The sequence below is a fragment of the Protopterus annectens genome, chromosome 13.part0, assembly GCF_019279795.1.
Source record: "Protopterus annectens isolate FY-2018-M chromosome 13.part0, PAN1.0, whole genome shotgun sequence".
In the NCBI taxonomy this organism is placed as follows: Eukaryota; Metazoa; Chordata; order Ceratodontiformes; family Protopteridae; genus Protopterus; species Protopterus annectens.
The window spans coordinates 1,015,880,759-1,015,899,087 of NC_056747.1; the positions used below are offsets into that span (position 1 = coordinate 1,015,880,759).

The following is an 18,329-nucleotide window of genomic DNA, read 5'->3' on the forward strand; positions in this document are numbered from 1 at the left end:
TATATTTTTTTTTTTTCAGGCAAATACAGAGCCACCAAAACTGAGCCGAGAAGAGCATCGAGGGAGAGGGGCTTTATTACAGGATATCTGTAAAGGAGCCAAACTGAAGAAAGTGACCAATGTCAGTGACAGAAGTGCACCAGTACTTGAAAGTATGTTATACATATCATATGCATTTTAGACTATTTCAACCAAAGTTGAATGTTATGCTGGTGTCTTGTGTGACTTCTAAGTTTTTTCATATATTGTTTTTATGATTGTGTAATAAACTTTAAAAAGTCAGCTCTGGCAAAGAAGCATAGTAAATTTAGAAGCATGAATTTCGAGCCTTAGCAATTTCTCAATTTGAGTTGTTAATACATGCATATGCTTTATAGTATAAAAATTGCATATCATATGTTATATTACTACATCAACTTTCCTGGCTTCTTTCCAAATAAGAAAATAGAACTGAATGTGTTAAGGCCTCGTGGTCGTTAAATGTACAGTAGTTGATGACATTTTTTATTTATTCAATAATAGAGTACGTGGGATAGTCCTCAAATCATTTTCAGCGACGACCTTGGGCACAAGTATGCAAGCATGCAAGTTAAATGTTTAGATTGGTAGATTACACATAAAACAGAGTAATTGCAGTAAGTTTGTTGTACATGGCAATGCTTTAGGATCAACCAATCAGAGTAATCGTAAACAAGTTCACTTCAAGACAGTTTAAAACTGTTATTTGTACCAGTTGTCAAATATACTAATTGCTATTAAAATATAATACTACCTTGTGGTTCTGTTAAGCACACACATGGAGTGTACAATCCAAAGTTATCCATGAACATGGTTTCTTATTCGTATCATTTAAGTGTACTTTATAAGGAAGATCCTTACTTTGAGTCTTAAAATTCCACATTTTACACTGTTCCACATTGAAAAAGTCGTTGCACATTCAGTAAGAATTTGTTAAACCTATACCCATAATAATAAATGTTAATTCATTAAAACAACTTATTTTAAGTATGAAGTGAAGCACTGTAACCATGCTGTGAGCATCCTTCTTGATACTGTTAGCAAGTGTTCTACATTTTGTGCATTTGTTTTTCATTGAGATGTAGTAGAAAGCTATTGTCTTGCTATTGGATCAGTTATATGTGCAGATTTCATTAGTTAAAGTAGGGAGCAGATAACTGCAGCATCTCAATGTGAAATTATTTTGTGGGGGAAGCAGTATCCCAAGACCAGAAAACATGAAGTATATGCTGCTGTTTACCAAAAAAAAAAAAAAGTCTGGTCCACTACATACCAGTCACTGTGGACTAGTTTCGTAGTTCATGATCATTAAAAAAATTCTTCAACCTAGTTCTATCCTGAAGTCTACACTGAGACAGCGTCCCAATTCTTCCATCAATACAGTGAGACAGTTTCTTTATTAGAGGTCATCCAGAAGCTTAATTGCCTGCCTATAGTCTAGATATTTATTTTCTGCCCTTAATGTAAATGTCTAGTTAGGTCTTTGGTTTTTGCTGGGCTTTTAAATGTCTGGCTGAATCTTGAATTTGTGTTGCTTTTTCGTGCATGTATTGGTAATGTAGTCTAAACCCTATGAAGACGTATATATATTTTTTTAACTGTCTCAATTTTTTATTTGTTTTGCATTTGTTTACTGGAGTAGTACACTGATCACAACTGATAATTTGCAGATCCCGCCCAGGTGAAATAATTCACAAAGGAGAAAAAAGTGTAACAGAGATTCAGTAAATATCATTTACTAGATGTGGCAACATTGACAAAAATGTACCTTTTACATGATATTCCAAGTTTGTCATGATGAAAGTGCTGCGGAGTAATGATAGTCCAGGAGGAGAGAGAGAGGAAATGAAGTTGAGGTGTTAGTAGTTGAGAGAGAGAGAGAGAGAGAGAGGCTAGATGTTGAGAGCATCCCACCCTCCTCCTGATAAGAGGCCCCGGGTTGAACCCTCTGAACCTATCCCTTCAGACGAAGATTCTGAGGACTCTATCCACTCCGAGGACCAGGAAGACCTCTTTCAGACCTATGAGGACTCGGATGCAGAGGATTCCATCCCCTCGGCCTCCCCTCCTGAGGATTTTTCTTTTGGGGAAGTTCTGCATACCATGAGGGAACATTTCAAGTCGCAAGGCCAGGAATATTCTGATTCCAGAAAGCGCCTTCGAACCTTCCTTAAAAAGCCCCAGCACAGGCCCCTAGCTATTCCTCCTGTGCTTGATGTTTTGGATGATCTATATTCTGACTCCAGTGTTACCCCTGATTCTCTTCCTCCTGCTCCAGCCTAGCCAGACAGATATTACAGGGTCCCAGACACACATTCGCATTTGTTCAGGGCCCATACTGTTTATTTAGAAACTATTTCTCAGGGACCTAAAGGTGTTTCAGCTTCCACCTCTAAAAATCCCTTGCCTTCCAACAGGGAAGCTAGGTCATTAGAGAGATGGGGAAAAAAGGTGTACACCTCCACCACTTTATCTATGAGAGCTTTGAATTGCCTTTTTCATATGTTACAATATCAGGATTACCTGTTAGATGATTTACAGAAAACATTGGCCTCTCCTGACCCTTTAGACAGGAAGTCTTTGCAGGAAGCTGTACATACTTCTCAGCAGGTCAGCAATCACTTTCTGCAGTGTGGATATGATGCATTGGAAGCTTCATGTAGGGCAGCTATGACAGGGGCAGTCATTCGCAGACATGCATGGTTAAAAGAACCTCTACCAGATCATGTTAAGGCAAAACTTCTGGATGCACCCTTGGAAAAGAACAAGCTTTTTGGTGCTAATGCTAAAGATGTGTTAAAGTCCATCGAGGAAAAAGCAAAATCTGTTCAGACGGTCAAAGATTTCCTCCAGGTTCAGCCCCCCAGATTCAGCAGGAATTGGCCTTAAAAGAACTGGTCCTTTCCTAATCCTGAAAAATTTCAAAGGGGTAAAAACAGGCGTGGCCGAGGAAGAGGACAATACAGAGGTTCTTACAGGGGAAGACAATGGCAGCCAGCGAGCCAAAAAAGTGACACAGGGGTCTCCCCCGCCCCCAGACACAATCTCAATGACTTTCCTCTACGACCGCCAACCAAGGAGCAAACAGAAGCACCCTTGGGCGGAAAATTATCTCTGTTTTCAGACAATTGGCACAGATTAACAAAAGACAAATGGATTTTGGACATTATAGACTAAGGTTACAGGTTCCATTTTCACACCTTACCCAGAAAACAGGGCATGCCAAACCTACCACCAAACCAGAGGGCAGAGGCTATCAAGCAAATTTCTCTGCTTGCTCAGATAAAAGCAATAGAAAGAGTACCACAACAAGAACAAGGCCAGGGGTTCTACTCAAGAATGTTCCTTGTTCCAAGAAAAGAAACTCAATGGAGACCAATACTGGATTTGTCCGCATTAAACACTTTTCTCATAGTACCAAAGTTCAAAATGCTGATTCTACAGCAACTCCTTCCCATGCTGGGCAAGGGGTCTTGGCTGATTACTCTGGTCCTCAAGGAGGCATACCTGCATGTCCCTATCAGACACAGCTGCAGAAGATACCTCAGATTTCTTGCAGGGCCAGAGCATTATCAATTCTCAGCATTGCCATTTGGCTTATCTACTGCGCCCAGAGTATTCACAAAATGCCTGGCTTCAGTAATTGCTCATTGCAGGCTCCAGGGGATCCAAATTTACCCGTACCTGGACGACTGCCTTATACAAGCGGACGACAAACTGATGTTGACAAAAAACTTGAACTATGTCGTACAATTACTTCAGGCTCTGGGATACACAGTCAACTTTCAAAAGTCAAGACTTCAACCATCCCAGCAAATAACCTTCTTAGGAGCCAATCTGGACACAGAATCTCAAATGGCTTATCTGACAGAAGACAAGCAAGAGAAGTTAACTCATTATTTCAAGGGTTTGGCAAAACTCACCCAGATGACTGCAAAGGAGATTCCTACAGGCCCTGGGTTACATGGCATCCTGCATTCTCCTGGTTCCATTAGAAAGACTACACATGAGAAAGCTTCAATGGTACTTAAAAAGCCTATGGTCTCAGCACAACAACAACTTAGAGGCAACCATACCGCTCATTCCGTGCCTACAAAAGGAATTCCTATGGTGGGCCTCGGTAAGCCAGGCAAACACAGGTATGTCATTCAGAAAACCTCCGATAACACAGACCATGACCACAGACGCCTCAGACATTGGATGGGGGACGCATATGGAAGGCAGATGCATACAAGGACAGTGGTCTCCAAAGGAAACACATCTGCATATAAACAAAAAAGAAATGCTGGCAGTAATGCATGCCATCGAGGCCTTTCGGCAACAACTTCAACAAGGCCATTTACTGATACGGACAGACAACACCACTGTGATGTGGTATATAAACAAGCAAGGGGGCACCCATTCCTACCCCCTTTGCAGACTGACAATGAATATTTGGGAAAAATCACTGAGCCTGAACATACACTTACAATCCCAGTTTGTTCCAGGCAAAGACAATGTGCTGGCGGACAGCCTAAGCAGGAATTTCATACATCCTCACGAGTGGAGGTTACACCCAAGGATCTTCACACAACTCACCTCGACATGGGGCAGGCCAGAAGTAGACCTATTTGCCTCTCGCTTCAACCATCATCTACAAAAATTCTGTTCAAGGACATACCATCCACAAGCTTGGAAAATTGATGCTGTTTCATTCAACTGGAACTTCCTAAAAATCTATGCATTCCCACCTCTGCCACTGATGACCACAGTATTACTAAAGACCAAAGCAGAGAGACCCAAGGGGATCATAATAGCTCCAGACTGGCCAAGACAACACTGGTACTCGCTACTACGGGGCATATGTCACAACAAGAAGTGGGCTCTTCCCCAATGGCCCCTACTTTTGACTCGGCACAACTTCAAGACAGTGCATCCAAACCTTCAGACACTGCAGCTGACAGCCTGGGAGATCCCATGAATAACCTCAATCTATCCCTCTCCAAGGAAGTTCAGCGGATATTAACAGAAGCTCAAAGACCATCCACCAGAAAGGTTTACTTGGCAAAATGGAAGAGATTCAGCATTTGAAACACCAGCAAGGGTCATGATGCATCACTATTGAACATCCCACTCATCCTGGAATACTTAGCAGATATGCTTCAGAATGGACTCTCATATTCTTCCATAAAGATACATGCTTCAGCTATTTCAGCTAGATATAACACTGATCCACCTGTGTTTTCACATCCTTTGCTAAGGCAATTCCTTAGGGGAATCAAGAACATTAAGCCACCAAGAAAGGCTCCAGTGCCAGCTTGGGGCCTCAACTTTGTCCTAGAAAAACTGACTCTACCTCCTTTTGAGCCAGCAGCTTCAGTGGACTTACAATTCCTCTCATGGAAGACAGCTTTCCTGTTGGCAATTACCTCAGCAAGAAGGGTTTCAGAACTACAGGCCCTAATGGCAATACCACCGTTCATAATCTTTCACCGAGACAGGGTCTCCTTAAGAACCAACCCTACTTTTATGCCAAAGGTAGTATCTAGGGTTTCTCTAAATCAAGCTATTCATCTGCCTGCTTTCTTCTCCAATCCTGAAAACAAAGGGGAAAGACTGTTACATACCTTGGACATTCACAGACAACTTCGCTTCTACCTGGACAGAACCAAGACCAGTAGGAAGTCTGATCAACTTTTTGTAGCTTGCGTCCCTGGAGTACAAGGAAAAGCAATTTGAAAACAGGCTATTTCAAAATGGATTGGACATTGCATCAGATTTTGTTATTCCTTCCATGGGAAGACTGTTCCAGCCAATGTCAGACCACACTCCACCAGAGCTACAGCCACCTCTACAGCATTCTTAAGCGAGATGCCTACAAAGGACATTCTAGAAGCTGCTACATGGAGCTCCGTGCATGCATTCTCCAAACACTACAATCTCCCTCTATACTCCAGGTCCAGAGCAGGCTTTGCTTCGGCAGTCCTGCAGGGTTTGATTGCCACACCATCTCTTTCCTAGAGCATTCCTCCTCCCCCAGCTAAGCTATGGTATTCTACCCATATGTTATGACTGCAGTTGCATTCTTGAAGGACATAGTACAGTTTTGTACCTACCATAAATGTAGATGTCCGATAGATATACAACTGCAGTCGGATTTACCCTCCCTCCATACCCCTCTATGCCTTGGGTCCACTCCTATCCCTGTTCCTCTTAGCTGGGGATATCTGTTATGGTGTATCTGTTTATTGCTTACTGATTTGTTCGGAATCCTGATGTCCTTCATGGATGCATCTGCAGTCATAACAAATGGGGTTGTCCTGTCGTCAGGCAGCCCTTCGGTCGGCCGGATTCCAAAGTCTGGGTCCGCTCGCTGATGTCGCACTTCACCCGACGTCATCTCTGCTGGTCTTCGGGTATAAAGGCATCAGCCGACGCCATTTTCCTCAGTCTTTCTTGCCGCCCGAAGCAGAAGCTGTTCGCAAGTGCCGGTCGGTCAGATCCAGAGATTACTACTACCGAATACTATCAAGACTTCTAAAAGCTAAGTACCCCGTTGGGGACTCTTTCTTGCCTCAGCCGATGTCAGAAAAAGTCAATAACTGTTTAACTTGTGGGAAACAAATACCTCATAAAGATTTCCACTCTTACTGTTTGCCTTGCTTAGGCCCAGACCACGACGTAGCAGCCTGTTCGGCCTGTGCTTCCTTCAACCGACGAACGCTTAGGCGTCGGTCGGAGTTTGCCGAACAGTTTTTCGGCTCCGATTTTGCGTACATTATGCCGTCGGATCCTCCAACTACCCAAATTGTTAAAAAACGCAAAGAAAAAGACCGACACTCGCGGTCCGCGGTTTCGGCCGAAACCACGGTTAAGCAAGCCGTGAGTGTCTCGGTTTCGGCCGAAACCGAGAAAACTGGTCAATCTTCAGCCGAATCCATGACTACTACTGAGGCTCCTGCTACCTTATCTGAATCAGCCTCAGAAATTTTGCCTACAACTGTGGTACCTACCGATCTATCAGACACCATCCCCTTGGATATCTCTACCCCAGCACGTGGTGCTGCTAGGCCTCCTGCAGCCATGTCTATTAAGGCCTTTGCCAGGGCTAAAGCAGCCAAATCAGCTAAATCAGTGCCTGTTAAACCTCCCTCACTCAGGCCCACTTCTAGTTCTCAAATGCTTACTTTGGCAGAAGATTTAATATCCTTAATTAGGGGATCCCAATCTCACCCAGACAGGGCCTCTCAGCCTCCAGAAAAGAGACCTAGAGCAGAGCCCCCCGAGCCTGTGTCCTCTGATGATTCTATGCGGATGACTCAGACATTACAGACCAGCCAGAGGCTCCTTTTTCCAATTATGAAGATTCAGATGCTGAAGAATCCATTCCAGCTGCCTTTCCACCAGAGGAATTCTCCTTTGGGGAAACCTTACATGCCATGAGAGAACAATTCCAATGGCAGGGACAAGATTTCTCAGATTCAAGAAAAGGCTTAGGACTTTTCTGCACTTACCACAACATAGGCCCTTAGCTATACCTCCTGTCCTATCTGTTGTGGACGATGCATTTAATGATGTCTGCACCGCTCCTGATTCTTTACCTCCAGCCCCTGCCAAACCAGATAGATTTTACAGGGTGCCAGACACTCATCACCACCTATACAAGGCCCCACTTGCAGACCCCGAAACTATATCCCAGGGGCCTAAGGCAGTAGCCTCGACCACAGCAAAAAACCCTATTCCCTCTGAAAGGGAATCCAGGTCCTTAGAGAGATGGGGAAAAAAGTCTACACCTCTGCTACTCTCTCTGCTAGAGCTTTAAACTGTCAGTTTCACATGATCCAATACCAAGAGTTTATGCTTGATCAGTTAATTAAAAAGCTATCCTCTGATGAATCTTTAGATAAGAAATATGTATTAGAAATGGTGAACAGCATCCAACAGGTTAGTAACCATTCTTTAAAATGTGGCTATGATGCACTGGAGGCTTCATTTAGATCAGCCATGACTGGCACAGTGATAAGAAGGCATGCATGGTTGAAAGAACAGGTCTTGCCGGATCATGTTAAAGCTAAGCTATTGGATGCTCCTATGGATAAGGCCAGCCTATTTGGGGAACCTGCCCAGGAGGTAATGAAGAAAATGGAAGAGAAGGCAAAATCTGTACAAACAGTTAAAGATTTCCTACAGGTTCAGCCCCCAAGGTTTAGCAGGAACTGGCCTGCCAAAAATTGGTCCTTTCCTGACTCCACAAGATCCCAAAGGGGCAGGAACAGACTCTCTAGGGGCAGAAATCAATCCAGAGGAGGTGCCTACAGAGGACGACAGTGGCAAGGCAATAACCGAGGCACAGACGCAACCACTGCCACTGCAACAGGACAATCACAGTGACTTGGCTCTGACTCCGCCTACCAGGGAGCAAATAGCAGCACCATTAGGCAGAAAGTTAGCCTTATTCTCGAAAAATTGGCACTATATTACAAAAGACAAGTGGATTTTGCAAACCATAGACCAAGGCTACGGTTCCACTTCCACACTTTACCAGTAAAAAGAGGAATGCCAAACCTGCCCCCAAATCAAAAAATAGAAGCCCTGCACCAGACAGCAGAATTAATAAAAATGAGAGCTGTGGAAAGGGTACCAATAACAGAACAGGGCAAAGGATTCTACTCCAGACTCTTCCTAGTACCAAGAAAAGAAAAAAACTGGAGACCTATTCTCGACCTGTCCATCTTAAACACATACATCATTGTCCCAAAATTCAAAATGCTGACCCTACAGCAACTTCTTCCCATGCTGGGCAAGGAGTGTTGGCTGGTAACTCTAGATCTCAAGGAGGCATACCTGCACGTCCCCATTCGACCAAATTGCAGAAGATACCTCAGATTTCTTGCAGGATCAGAGCATTATCAATTCTCAGCATTGCCCTTTGGCTTATCTACTGCGCCCAGAGTATTCACAAAATGCCTGGCATCAGTAATCGCATACTGCAGAGTACAGGGAATCCAAATTTATCCATACCTGGACGACTGCCTGTTACAAGCGGACAACAAAAGCAAGCTGACAACAGATTTACAAAGGGTCATTTACTTGCTACAAGCCCTGGGATACACAGTCAATTTTCAAAAGTCAAGACTGATACCATCCCAGACAAGAACTTTCTTGGGCGCGGAATTGGACACAGTAAAACAGATGGCATTCCTAACCGCAGAAAAACAAAAAGAACTCCCTCTTTACTTCTTGTTATTAACAAAGCAGAACAAACTAACAGCAAGAAAAGTTCTGCAGGCCTTGGGCTTCATGGCATCATGCATAATCTTGGTCCCACATGCCAGACTGCATATGAGAAAGTTACAGTGGTACCTAAAGAATTTATGGTCTCAACACAGGCACAGCTTAGAAACAGAAATACCACTAATCCCATGCTTAAAACAGGAGTTCCTATGGTGGGCTCGAGCCTGCCAGTCAAACCCAGGCTTACCCTTCCACAACTTTCGAGCAAACCAAACCATCACAACGGATGCCTCAGACCTAGGATGGGGCACACATGCTGGACAAATGCGCATAAGGACTGTGGACTCAGGACCAGCGGCACCTGCACATAAACCAAAAAGAAATGTTGGCAGTAAAACTGGCAATCCTAAAGTTCAGACCATTCCTCAAAGAAGGCCATTTGATGATAAGGACAGACAACACCACAGTCATGTGGTACATCAACAAACAGGGAGGCACTCATTCTTACCCCCTATGCAGAATGACTTTGGACCTTTGGAATCTGGCTCTCAGCTACAACATCCAGTTACAGGCAATATTTGTACCGGGAAAAGAGAACACCCTAGCAGACATTTTAAGCAGAACCACCTCGGATGCTCACGAATGGATGCTACACCCGGACATCTTCAAGGCCATCACAAAGAAATGGGGAATGCCACAAATAGATCTATTCGCTTCCCCACAAAATCACCAGCTCAAAAAATTCTGCACAAGGACATTCCACCCACTTGCATGGAAGGTGGACTCTCTATCCTTCAGCTGGAAAGGCCTGACAGCATATGCATTCCCACCTCTTCCCTTGATGCACAAGGTACTACTGAAAATCAGAGGAACGTCCAAGGATAATTCTGATGGCTCCGAACTGGCCAAGACAACACTGGTACCCATTGCTGAGAAGCATGTCTCGGGAGAAAATGTGGTCAATACCCCTGATGCCTCTGATGTTAACTCAGAACAACTACAACATCATACATCCAAACCTAAAAACGTTGCAACTGACTGCCTGGAACATCACATGACAGTAACTAACCCAGACCTTTCACAAAGGGTTAAAGACATCATCCTTGAAGCCCGCAGACCTTCAACAAGAAGGAACTATGCAGGAAAATGGAAAAGGTTCGTCATTTGGAGTACTGAAAGAGGAAAAGATGTGTCGAACATAGATATTGCTAGCATTCTGGAGTACTTGGCAGAGCTTCTACATACAGGCCTGTCCTATTCCTCCATCAAGATACATGCATCAGCTATTTCAGCAGAATACAGCTTTGATCCTCCTGTCTTCTCACATCCTCTACTCAGGCAGTTTCTCAGAGGGATCAAGAATGTAAAACCTCCTAGGAAACCACCATTGCCAGCATGGGACTTGAACTTTGTACTAGAAAAGTTGACACTCCCTCCGTTTGAACCAGCAGCAACAGCAGATCTACAACACCTGTCATGGAAAACTGCTTTCCTACTGGCTATTACTTCAGCAAGGAGGGTTTCGGAATTACAGGCCTTAATGGCAGTGCAACCCTTCCTAATCTTCCATCAAGATAGGGTGTCCATGAGAACTAATCCTACATTTATGCCTAAGGTGGTATCCAGAGTGTCTTTAAACCAGGCAATCCACCTACCTACCTTCTTTCCCAATCCACAAAACACAGGTGAAAGAATAATGCATACCTTGGATGTACACAGACAGTTACGCTACTACCTGGACAGAACCAAAGGTAACAGAAAAACTGACCAGCTCTTTGTGGCCTATGCAACAGGAAGGGAAGGAAAAGCAATTTCCAAACAGACAATCTCCAAATGGATAGGAAATTGCATAAGATTCTGTTACTCCTACCATGGAAAACCAATTCCACAGAACATAAGACCTCATTCTACAAGGGCTACAGCCACTACCACAGCTTTCTTAAGAGGAGTGGCAACCAAGGACATTATTGAGGCGGCTACTTGGACCTCCGTGCATACATTTGCCAAGCATTATAATTTACCTCTATATTCTAGATCCCGAGCAGGGTTTGCCACTACTGTACTGCAAGGGATCCTGACTACACCATAATTATTATTCCTCCTCCCTAGTTTGGCTATGGTATTCTACCCATTTGTTATGACTGCAGATGCATCCATGAAGGACATAGTACAGTTTTGTACCTACCATAAATGTAGATGTCCGAACTGGATAGCATCTGCAGTCAGGATTACCCTCCCTCCTTCCCTCTGCGGTACTCCTAGGTATTTACCCTCCTAATAGCTAGCTGGGGGGGGGGGTCTCTTATGGTGTATTTGTTTGTATATATGTACATACATGTTTATTTTTTGTGTTTGCCTTCTACTATTTTGGAAACATTGGCATTTATCCAAAATTTAGCTTTCCAAGAGGGCAATTGGCATCTGGGGCAAGAAACACTGAGGAAAATGGCGTCGGCTGATGCCTTTATACCCGAAGACCAGCAGAGATGACGTCGGGTGAAGTGCGACATCAGCCGAAGCCGGACCCAGACTTTGGAATCCGGACGACCGAAGGGCTGCCTGACGACAGGACAACCCCATTTGTTATGACTGCAGATGCTATCCAGTTCGGACATCTACATTTATGGTAGGTACAAAACTGTACTTTTTTTCCTTCCAATTTGATTACAGCCTTCCTTGGAGGGCACCTGTCACCTGGGGCAAGAAACACTGAAGAAAATGGTGTCGGCTGATGCTTATGTACTCCAGCCGCTCTGACGTCGGAGAGAAATGCGACATCAGCCGGACCCAGACTTTGGAATCCGGCCGACCGAAGGGCTGCCTGAGGCAGGACAACCCATATGTTATGACTGCAGTTGCATATCTATCGGACATCTACATTTATGGTAGGTACAAAACTGTACGTTTTCCTGGCCCAGAAGTGAAGTAAGTTAACTTTGCCCTTGATTTCCAAGTATGGGTTATAGAGTACTAGTCTAGCCATAAACCAAGGTATTTGAAGGAGTTTATCTATTGGTGTGCTACAAAAGGTAGTGATGATATTGAGCGACTTTGTTTTTTTTTATTTTTTTTTTGAGAGGTACCAGAAGGCATGCTTTTTGTGTTTTATAGGGTGCCAGGTAACATGTTTTTTTTTTTTTTTTTGTAGGGTTAAGAATTGATTTATGGTGAATGAGCCAGGAATTGACTGATGCCCTTCAAGAATGCAACTGCAGTCATAACATGTGGGTTGTCCTGCCTCAGGCAGCCCTCGGTCGGCCGGATTCCAAAGTCTGGGTCCGACGTCGGCTGATGTCGCATTTCTCTCCGTCAGAGCGGCTGGAGTACATAAGCATCAGCCAACGCCATTTTCTTCAGTCTTTCTTGCCGCGGTGCCCGAAGCAGAAGCAGTTCGCAAGTGCCGGTCGGTCAGCTCCTGTATTCTAAGATACCAAAGTCATTGAAAAAGCTAAATACCCCGTTGGGGACCTTTTCTTGCCTCAGCCGATGTCAGAAATTACTGAAAAAGTTAACAATTGTCTTTTTTGTGGTAAACAAATACCTCATAAGGATTTCCACTCTTACTGCTTCCCTTGCCTGGGCCCAGACCACGACGTCTCGGCCTGTGTAGCCTGTGCTCGCTTCAACAAGCGCACTCTCAGGCGCTGGGCGGAGTTCGCTGAAGATTTTTTTGGCGATAAATTTGCCTACACCATGCCGTCGGATCTTCCGACATCGCAAATACCCAAAAAGCGAAAAGACCGGGACCGACATCCTCGGCCCGCGTCTACCATCGACTCCACGCCAAAACCTAGCACGAGTGCTCCGGTTCCCTCTGAGACGGTCTCTCCACCGCTCCGAACCGAAGACACCGCATTACCGACAACTCCGATTCCAGACATTGCTCCGACGCCAGTTATAGACTTTCCTCCGGATACCGAAACTGAGGAAATGCCCAAGACCATTGCTGTAGACAAGGTCACTCCTGCACGTGGAGCTGCCAGGCCTCCTATGGCCATGTCTATTAAGGCCTACACTAGGGCTAAGGCAGCCAGCAAAACAAAGCATATTACTTCTAAATCCTTACCTCAGCCGACTCCGGAGACACAAATTATGTCCATGGCGGCTGATTTAATTTCCATGATTAGAGGTTCACAGGCCCATCCTGAGAGAGCATCCCAGCCTCCTCCTGATAAAAGGCCCCGGATTGAACCCTCTGACCCTACTCCTTCAGATGAAGACTCTGAGGGCTCTCTCCACTCTGATAGCCAGGAAGAGCTCTTCCAGACTTATGAGGACTCGGATGCAGAAGATTCCATCCCTTCGGCCTCCCCTCCTGAGGATATTTCTTTTGGGGAAGTTCTGCACACCATGAGGGAACATTTCAAGTGGCAGGGTCAGGAACATTTCAAGTGGCAGGGTCAGGAATATTCTGATTCTAGGAAACGCCTTAGGACTTTCCTTAAGAAGCCTCAGCACAGGCCTTTGGCTATTCCTCCTGTACTTGATGTTCTGGATGATTTGTATTCTGACTCTAGTGCTACCCCTGATTCTCTTCCTCCTGCTCCAGCCAAGCCAGACAGGTATTACAGGGTCCCAGAAACTCATTCCCATTTATTCAGGGCCCATTCTGCTGATTTGGAAACTATTTCACAGGGGCCTAAAGGAGTTTCAGCCTCCACCTCAAAAAATCCTTTGCCCTCCAACAGGGAAGCAAGGTCATTAGAGAGATGGGGCAAAAAGGTTTACACATCCACTACCTTATCTATGAGAGCTTTAAATTGCCTTTTTCATATGTTACAATATCAGGATTATCACTTAAAAGATTTACAAAAAACATTAGCTTCTCCTGATCCTTTAGACAGGAAGACTTTGCAGGAAGCTGTACATAACACTCAGCAAGTAAGCAATCACTTCCTGCAGTGTGGATATGATGCACTGGAAGCTTCATGTAGAGCAGCTAAGACAGGGGCAGTGATTCGTAGACATGCTTGGTTAAAAGATCAACCTCTACCAGATCATGTAAAAGCTAAACTTCTGGATGCACCTTTGGAAAAGAACAAGCTTTTTGGTGCAAATGCTAAGGATGTGTTAAAGACCATCGAAGAAAAAGCAAAATCAGTTCAGACTGTGAAAGATTTTCTCCAGGTTCAACCCCCCAGATTCAGTAGGAATTGGCCTTCAAAAAACTGGTCATTTCCTAATACAGAAAAGTTTCAAAGGGGTAAGAACAGACGTGGCCGAGGAAGAGGCCAATACAGAGGCCCTTACAGGGGATGACAATGGCAGCCAGGAAACCAAAGAAGTGACGCAGGGGTTTCACCTGCCCAACAACCACAAACTCAATGATTTTCCTCTACTACCGCCTACCAGGGAACAACTAGAAGCTCCCTTGGGCGGGAAATTAGCTCTGTTTGCAGAAAACTGGCACAGACTGACAAAGGACAAATGGATTTTGGAGATTATAGACCGAGGGTACAGGTTTCATTTTCGTACCTTACCAAGAAAACAAGGCATGCCAAACCTACCACAAAATCAAAGGGCAGAGGCTATTAAACAAGTTACTCTGCTGACTCGAATGAAAGCAATAGAAAGAGTTCCACAACAAGAACAGGGGTTTTACTCAAGACTGTTCCTTGTTCCAAGAAAAGAATCTCAATGGAGACCAATACTGGACTTGTCCGTATTAAACACCTTTCTCATAGTACCAAAGTTCAAAATGCTGACTCTACAGCAACTCCTTCCCATGCTGGGCAAGGAGTCGTGGCTGATTACTCTGGACCTCAAGGAGGCATACCTGCATGTCCCTATCAGACACAGCTGCAGAAGATACCTCAGATTTCTTGCAGGGCCAGAGCATTATCAATTCTCAGCATTGCCATTTGGCTTATCTACTGCCCAGAGTATTTACAAAATGCCTGGCTTCAGTAATTGCTCATTGCAGGCTCCAGGGTATACAAATTTACCCGCACCTGGACGACTGCCTCATACAAGCGGACGACAAATTGATGTTGACAAGAAACCTGGATTATGTCATACGATTACTTCAAGCTCTGGGATACACAGTCAACTTCCAAAAGTCAAGACTGCAACCATCCCAGCAAATAATCTTCTTAGGAGCCAAACTAGACACAGCCTCTCAGATGGCTTACCTGACAGAAGACAAGCAAGAGAAGTTAACTCATTACTTCAAAGGTTTAGCAAAACTCACCCAGATGACTGCAAGGAGATTCCTACAGGCCCTGGGTTACATGGCATCCTGCATTCTACTGGTTCCATTAGCAAAACTACACATGAGAAAGCCTCAATGGTACCTAAAAAGCATTTGGTCTCAACACAACAACAACTTGGAGACAATCATACCGCTCATTCCATGCCTTCAAAAGGAATTCCTATGGTGGGCCTCGGTGAGCCAGGAAAACACAGGTATGTCATTCAAAAAACCACAGATAACACAGACAATGACTACAGACGCCTCGGACCTTGGATGAGGGGCGCACATGGCAAGCAGGTGTATACAAGGACAATGGTCTCCAAAGGAAACACATCTGCATATAAACCAAAAGGAAATGCTGGCAGTAATGCATGCCATTGAGGCTTTTCAGCACCAACTCCAGCAAGGCCATTTAATGATACGGACAGACAACACCACTGATGTGGTACATAAACAAGCAGGGGGGCACCCACTCTTACCCCCTTTGCAGACTGACAATGCAGCTTTGGGAAAAATCACTGAGCCTAAACATCCAGTTACAATCCCAGTTTGTTGCAGGAAAAGACAATGTGTTGGCGGACAGCCTAAGCAGGAATTTCACAGATCCACACGAGTGGAGGTTACATCCGAAGGCCTTCAGACAACTCGCTTCGACATGGGGCAAGGCAGAAGTGGACCTATTTGCCTCTCACCTCAACCATCTTCTACCAAAATTTTGCACAAGGACATACCATCCAAAAGCTTGGAAAATAGATGCCCTCTCATTCAACTGGAACTCCCTAGCAATCTATGCATTCCCACCTCTGCCACTGATGACCTCAGTATTACTAAAGATCAAAGCAGAGAAGCCCAAGGGAATCATAATAGCTCCGGATTGGCCAAGACAACACTGGTACCCACTATTACGGAGCATATGTCACACCAGGAGGTGGGCCCTCCCTCAGTGGCCTCTACTTTTGACTCAACACAATTTCGAAACACGGCATCCAAACCTTCAGACACTGTAGCTAACAGCTTGGGAGATCCCATAAATAACTTCAGCTTATCTCTCTCTAAGGAAGTTCAGCGGATACTAACAGAGGCTCGAAGACCATCCACCAGAAAGGTTTACTTGGCAAAGTGGAAAAGATACAGCAATTGGAATACCAGCAAGGGACATGATGCTTCATTACTGAACATCCCACTTATCTTGGAATATTTGGCAGATATGTTAAAGAACGGCCTCTCATATTCTTCCATAAAGATACATGCATCTGCTATTTCAGCTAGATACAACACTGATCCTCCTGTTTTCTCTCACCCCTTACTAAGACAATTCCTCAGGGGAATCAAGAACATTAAGCCACCAAGAAAGGCCCCAGTGCCAGCCTAGGACCTCAATTTTGTCTTAGAAAAACTGACTCTACCTCCTTTTGAGCCACGGCTTCAGTTGACTTGCAATTTCTATCATGGAAGACAGCTTTCCTGTTGGCAATTACCTCAGCAAGAAGGGTTTCGGAGCTACAGGCCCTAATGGCAATACCACCCTTTATTATTTTCCACAGAGACAGGGTTTCTTTAAGGACCAACCCTACTTTTATGCCAAAGGTGGTATCTAGGGTTTCTCTAAATCAAGCCATTCATCTGCCTGCTTTCTTCCCCAATCCTGAGAATAAGGGGGAAAGACTTCTGCATACCTTGGACATTCACAGACAACTTCGATACTACCTGGATAGAACCAAGGCCAGTAGGAAGTCTGAACAACTTTTTGTAGCTTACGCCCCTGCAGTCCAGGGAAAAGCAATTTCAAAACAGACTATTTCTAAATGGATTGGACATTGCATCAGATTCTGTTATTCCTTTCATGGAAAGACTGTTCCAGCCAATGTCAGACCACATTCCACCAGAGCTACAGCCACCTCTACAGCATTTTTAAGAGGGGTGCCTACCAAGGACATTCTAGAAGCTGCTACATGGAGCTCCGTGCATACATTCTCCAAACACTACAATCTCCCTCTATACTCCAGATCCAGAGCAGGCTTTGCTTCGGCAGTCCTGCAGGGTTTGATTGCCACACCATCTCTTTCTTAGAGCATACCTCCTCCCCCAGCTAAGCTATGGTATTCTACCCACATGTTATGACTGCAGTTGCATTCTTGAAGGACATAGTATAGTTTTGTACCTACCATAAATGTAGATGTCTGATAGACATGCAACTGCAGTCGGATTTTCCCTCCCTCCATACCCCTCTATGCCTAGGGTCCACTCCTATCCCTGTTACTCTTAGCTGGGGATATCTGTTATGGTGTATTTGTTTTATTGCTCTTTTACTTGTTTGGAATCCTGTTTTTGTCTTCCAGTTTGATTACAGCCTTCCTTGGAGGGCACCTAGCATCTGGGGCAAGAAACACTGAAGAAAATGGCGTCGGCTGATGTTTATGTACTCCAGCCGCTCTGACGTCGGAGAGAAATGCGACATCAGCCGACGTCGGACCCAGACTTTGGAATCCGGCCGACCGAGGGCTGCCTGAGGCAGGACAACCCACATGTTATGACTGCAGTTGCATGTCTATCGGACATCTACATTTATGGTAGGTACAAAACTGTACTTTTTTTTTTTGCAATTGTATTTCAGTTGTAGGATGTTGTGGCTGGACCTAAAGATTGCCATGTCATCATAGAGTTAGTAAGGTAATGCAGTATAACGAAAACAGAGAAGAGCAGAGGATTTAGGACAGAACCTTTAGGTACTTTTATTGGAAGAGGTTTGGGCTAAGAGAAGGAAAATCCTAACTCAGCTTTAAAGAATGCATTTGACAAGAAGTCTTGAAACTAGGTGAGGGGATGTGTTACTTATGTTAATGTTGTGAAGCGAGAGAGGAGGCAGGGTTGTTGGTGGATTACATCAGACTTTTGTGAGGTAAAC

The 18,329-nt window shown here is 44.6% G+C and overlaps 1 protein-coding gene across 2 annotated transcripts in view; it reads left to right on the plus strand.

Annotated features, from left to right (window-relative positions):
• The window catches only part of WIPF2 (WAS/WASL interacting protein family member 2), a 950,999-nt gene that overhangs the window by 31,497 nt on the left and 901,173 nt on the right, over window positions 1-18,329 (plus strand). For both annotated transcript variants that reach the window (XM_044055015.1, XM_044055016.1), the window contains exon 2: window positions 20-152. In XM_044055015.1, the coding sequence (XP_043910950.1) occupies window positions 20-152 (133 nt within the window). The remainder of the gene's footprint in view (window positions 1-19; window positions 153-18,329) is intronic.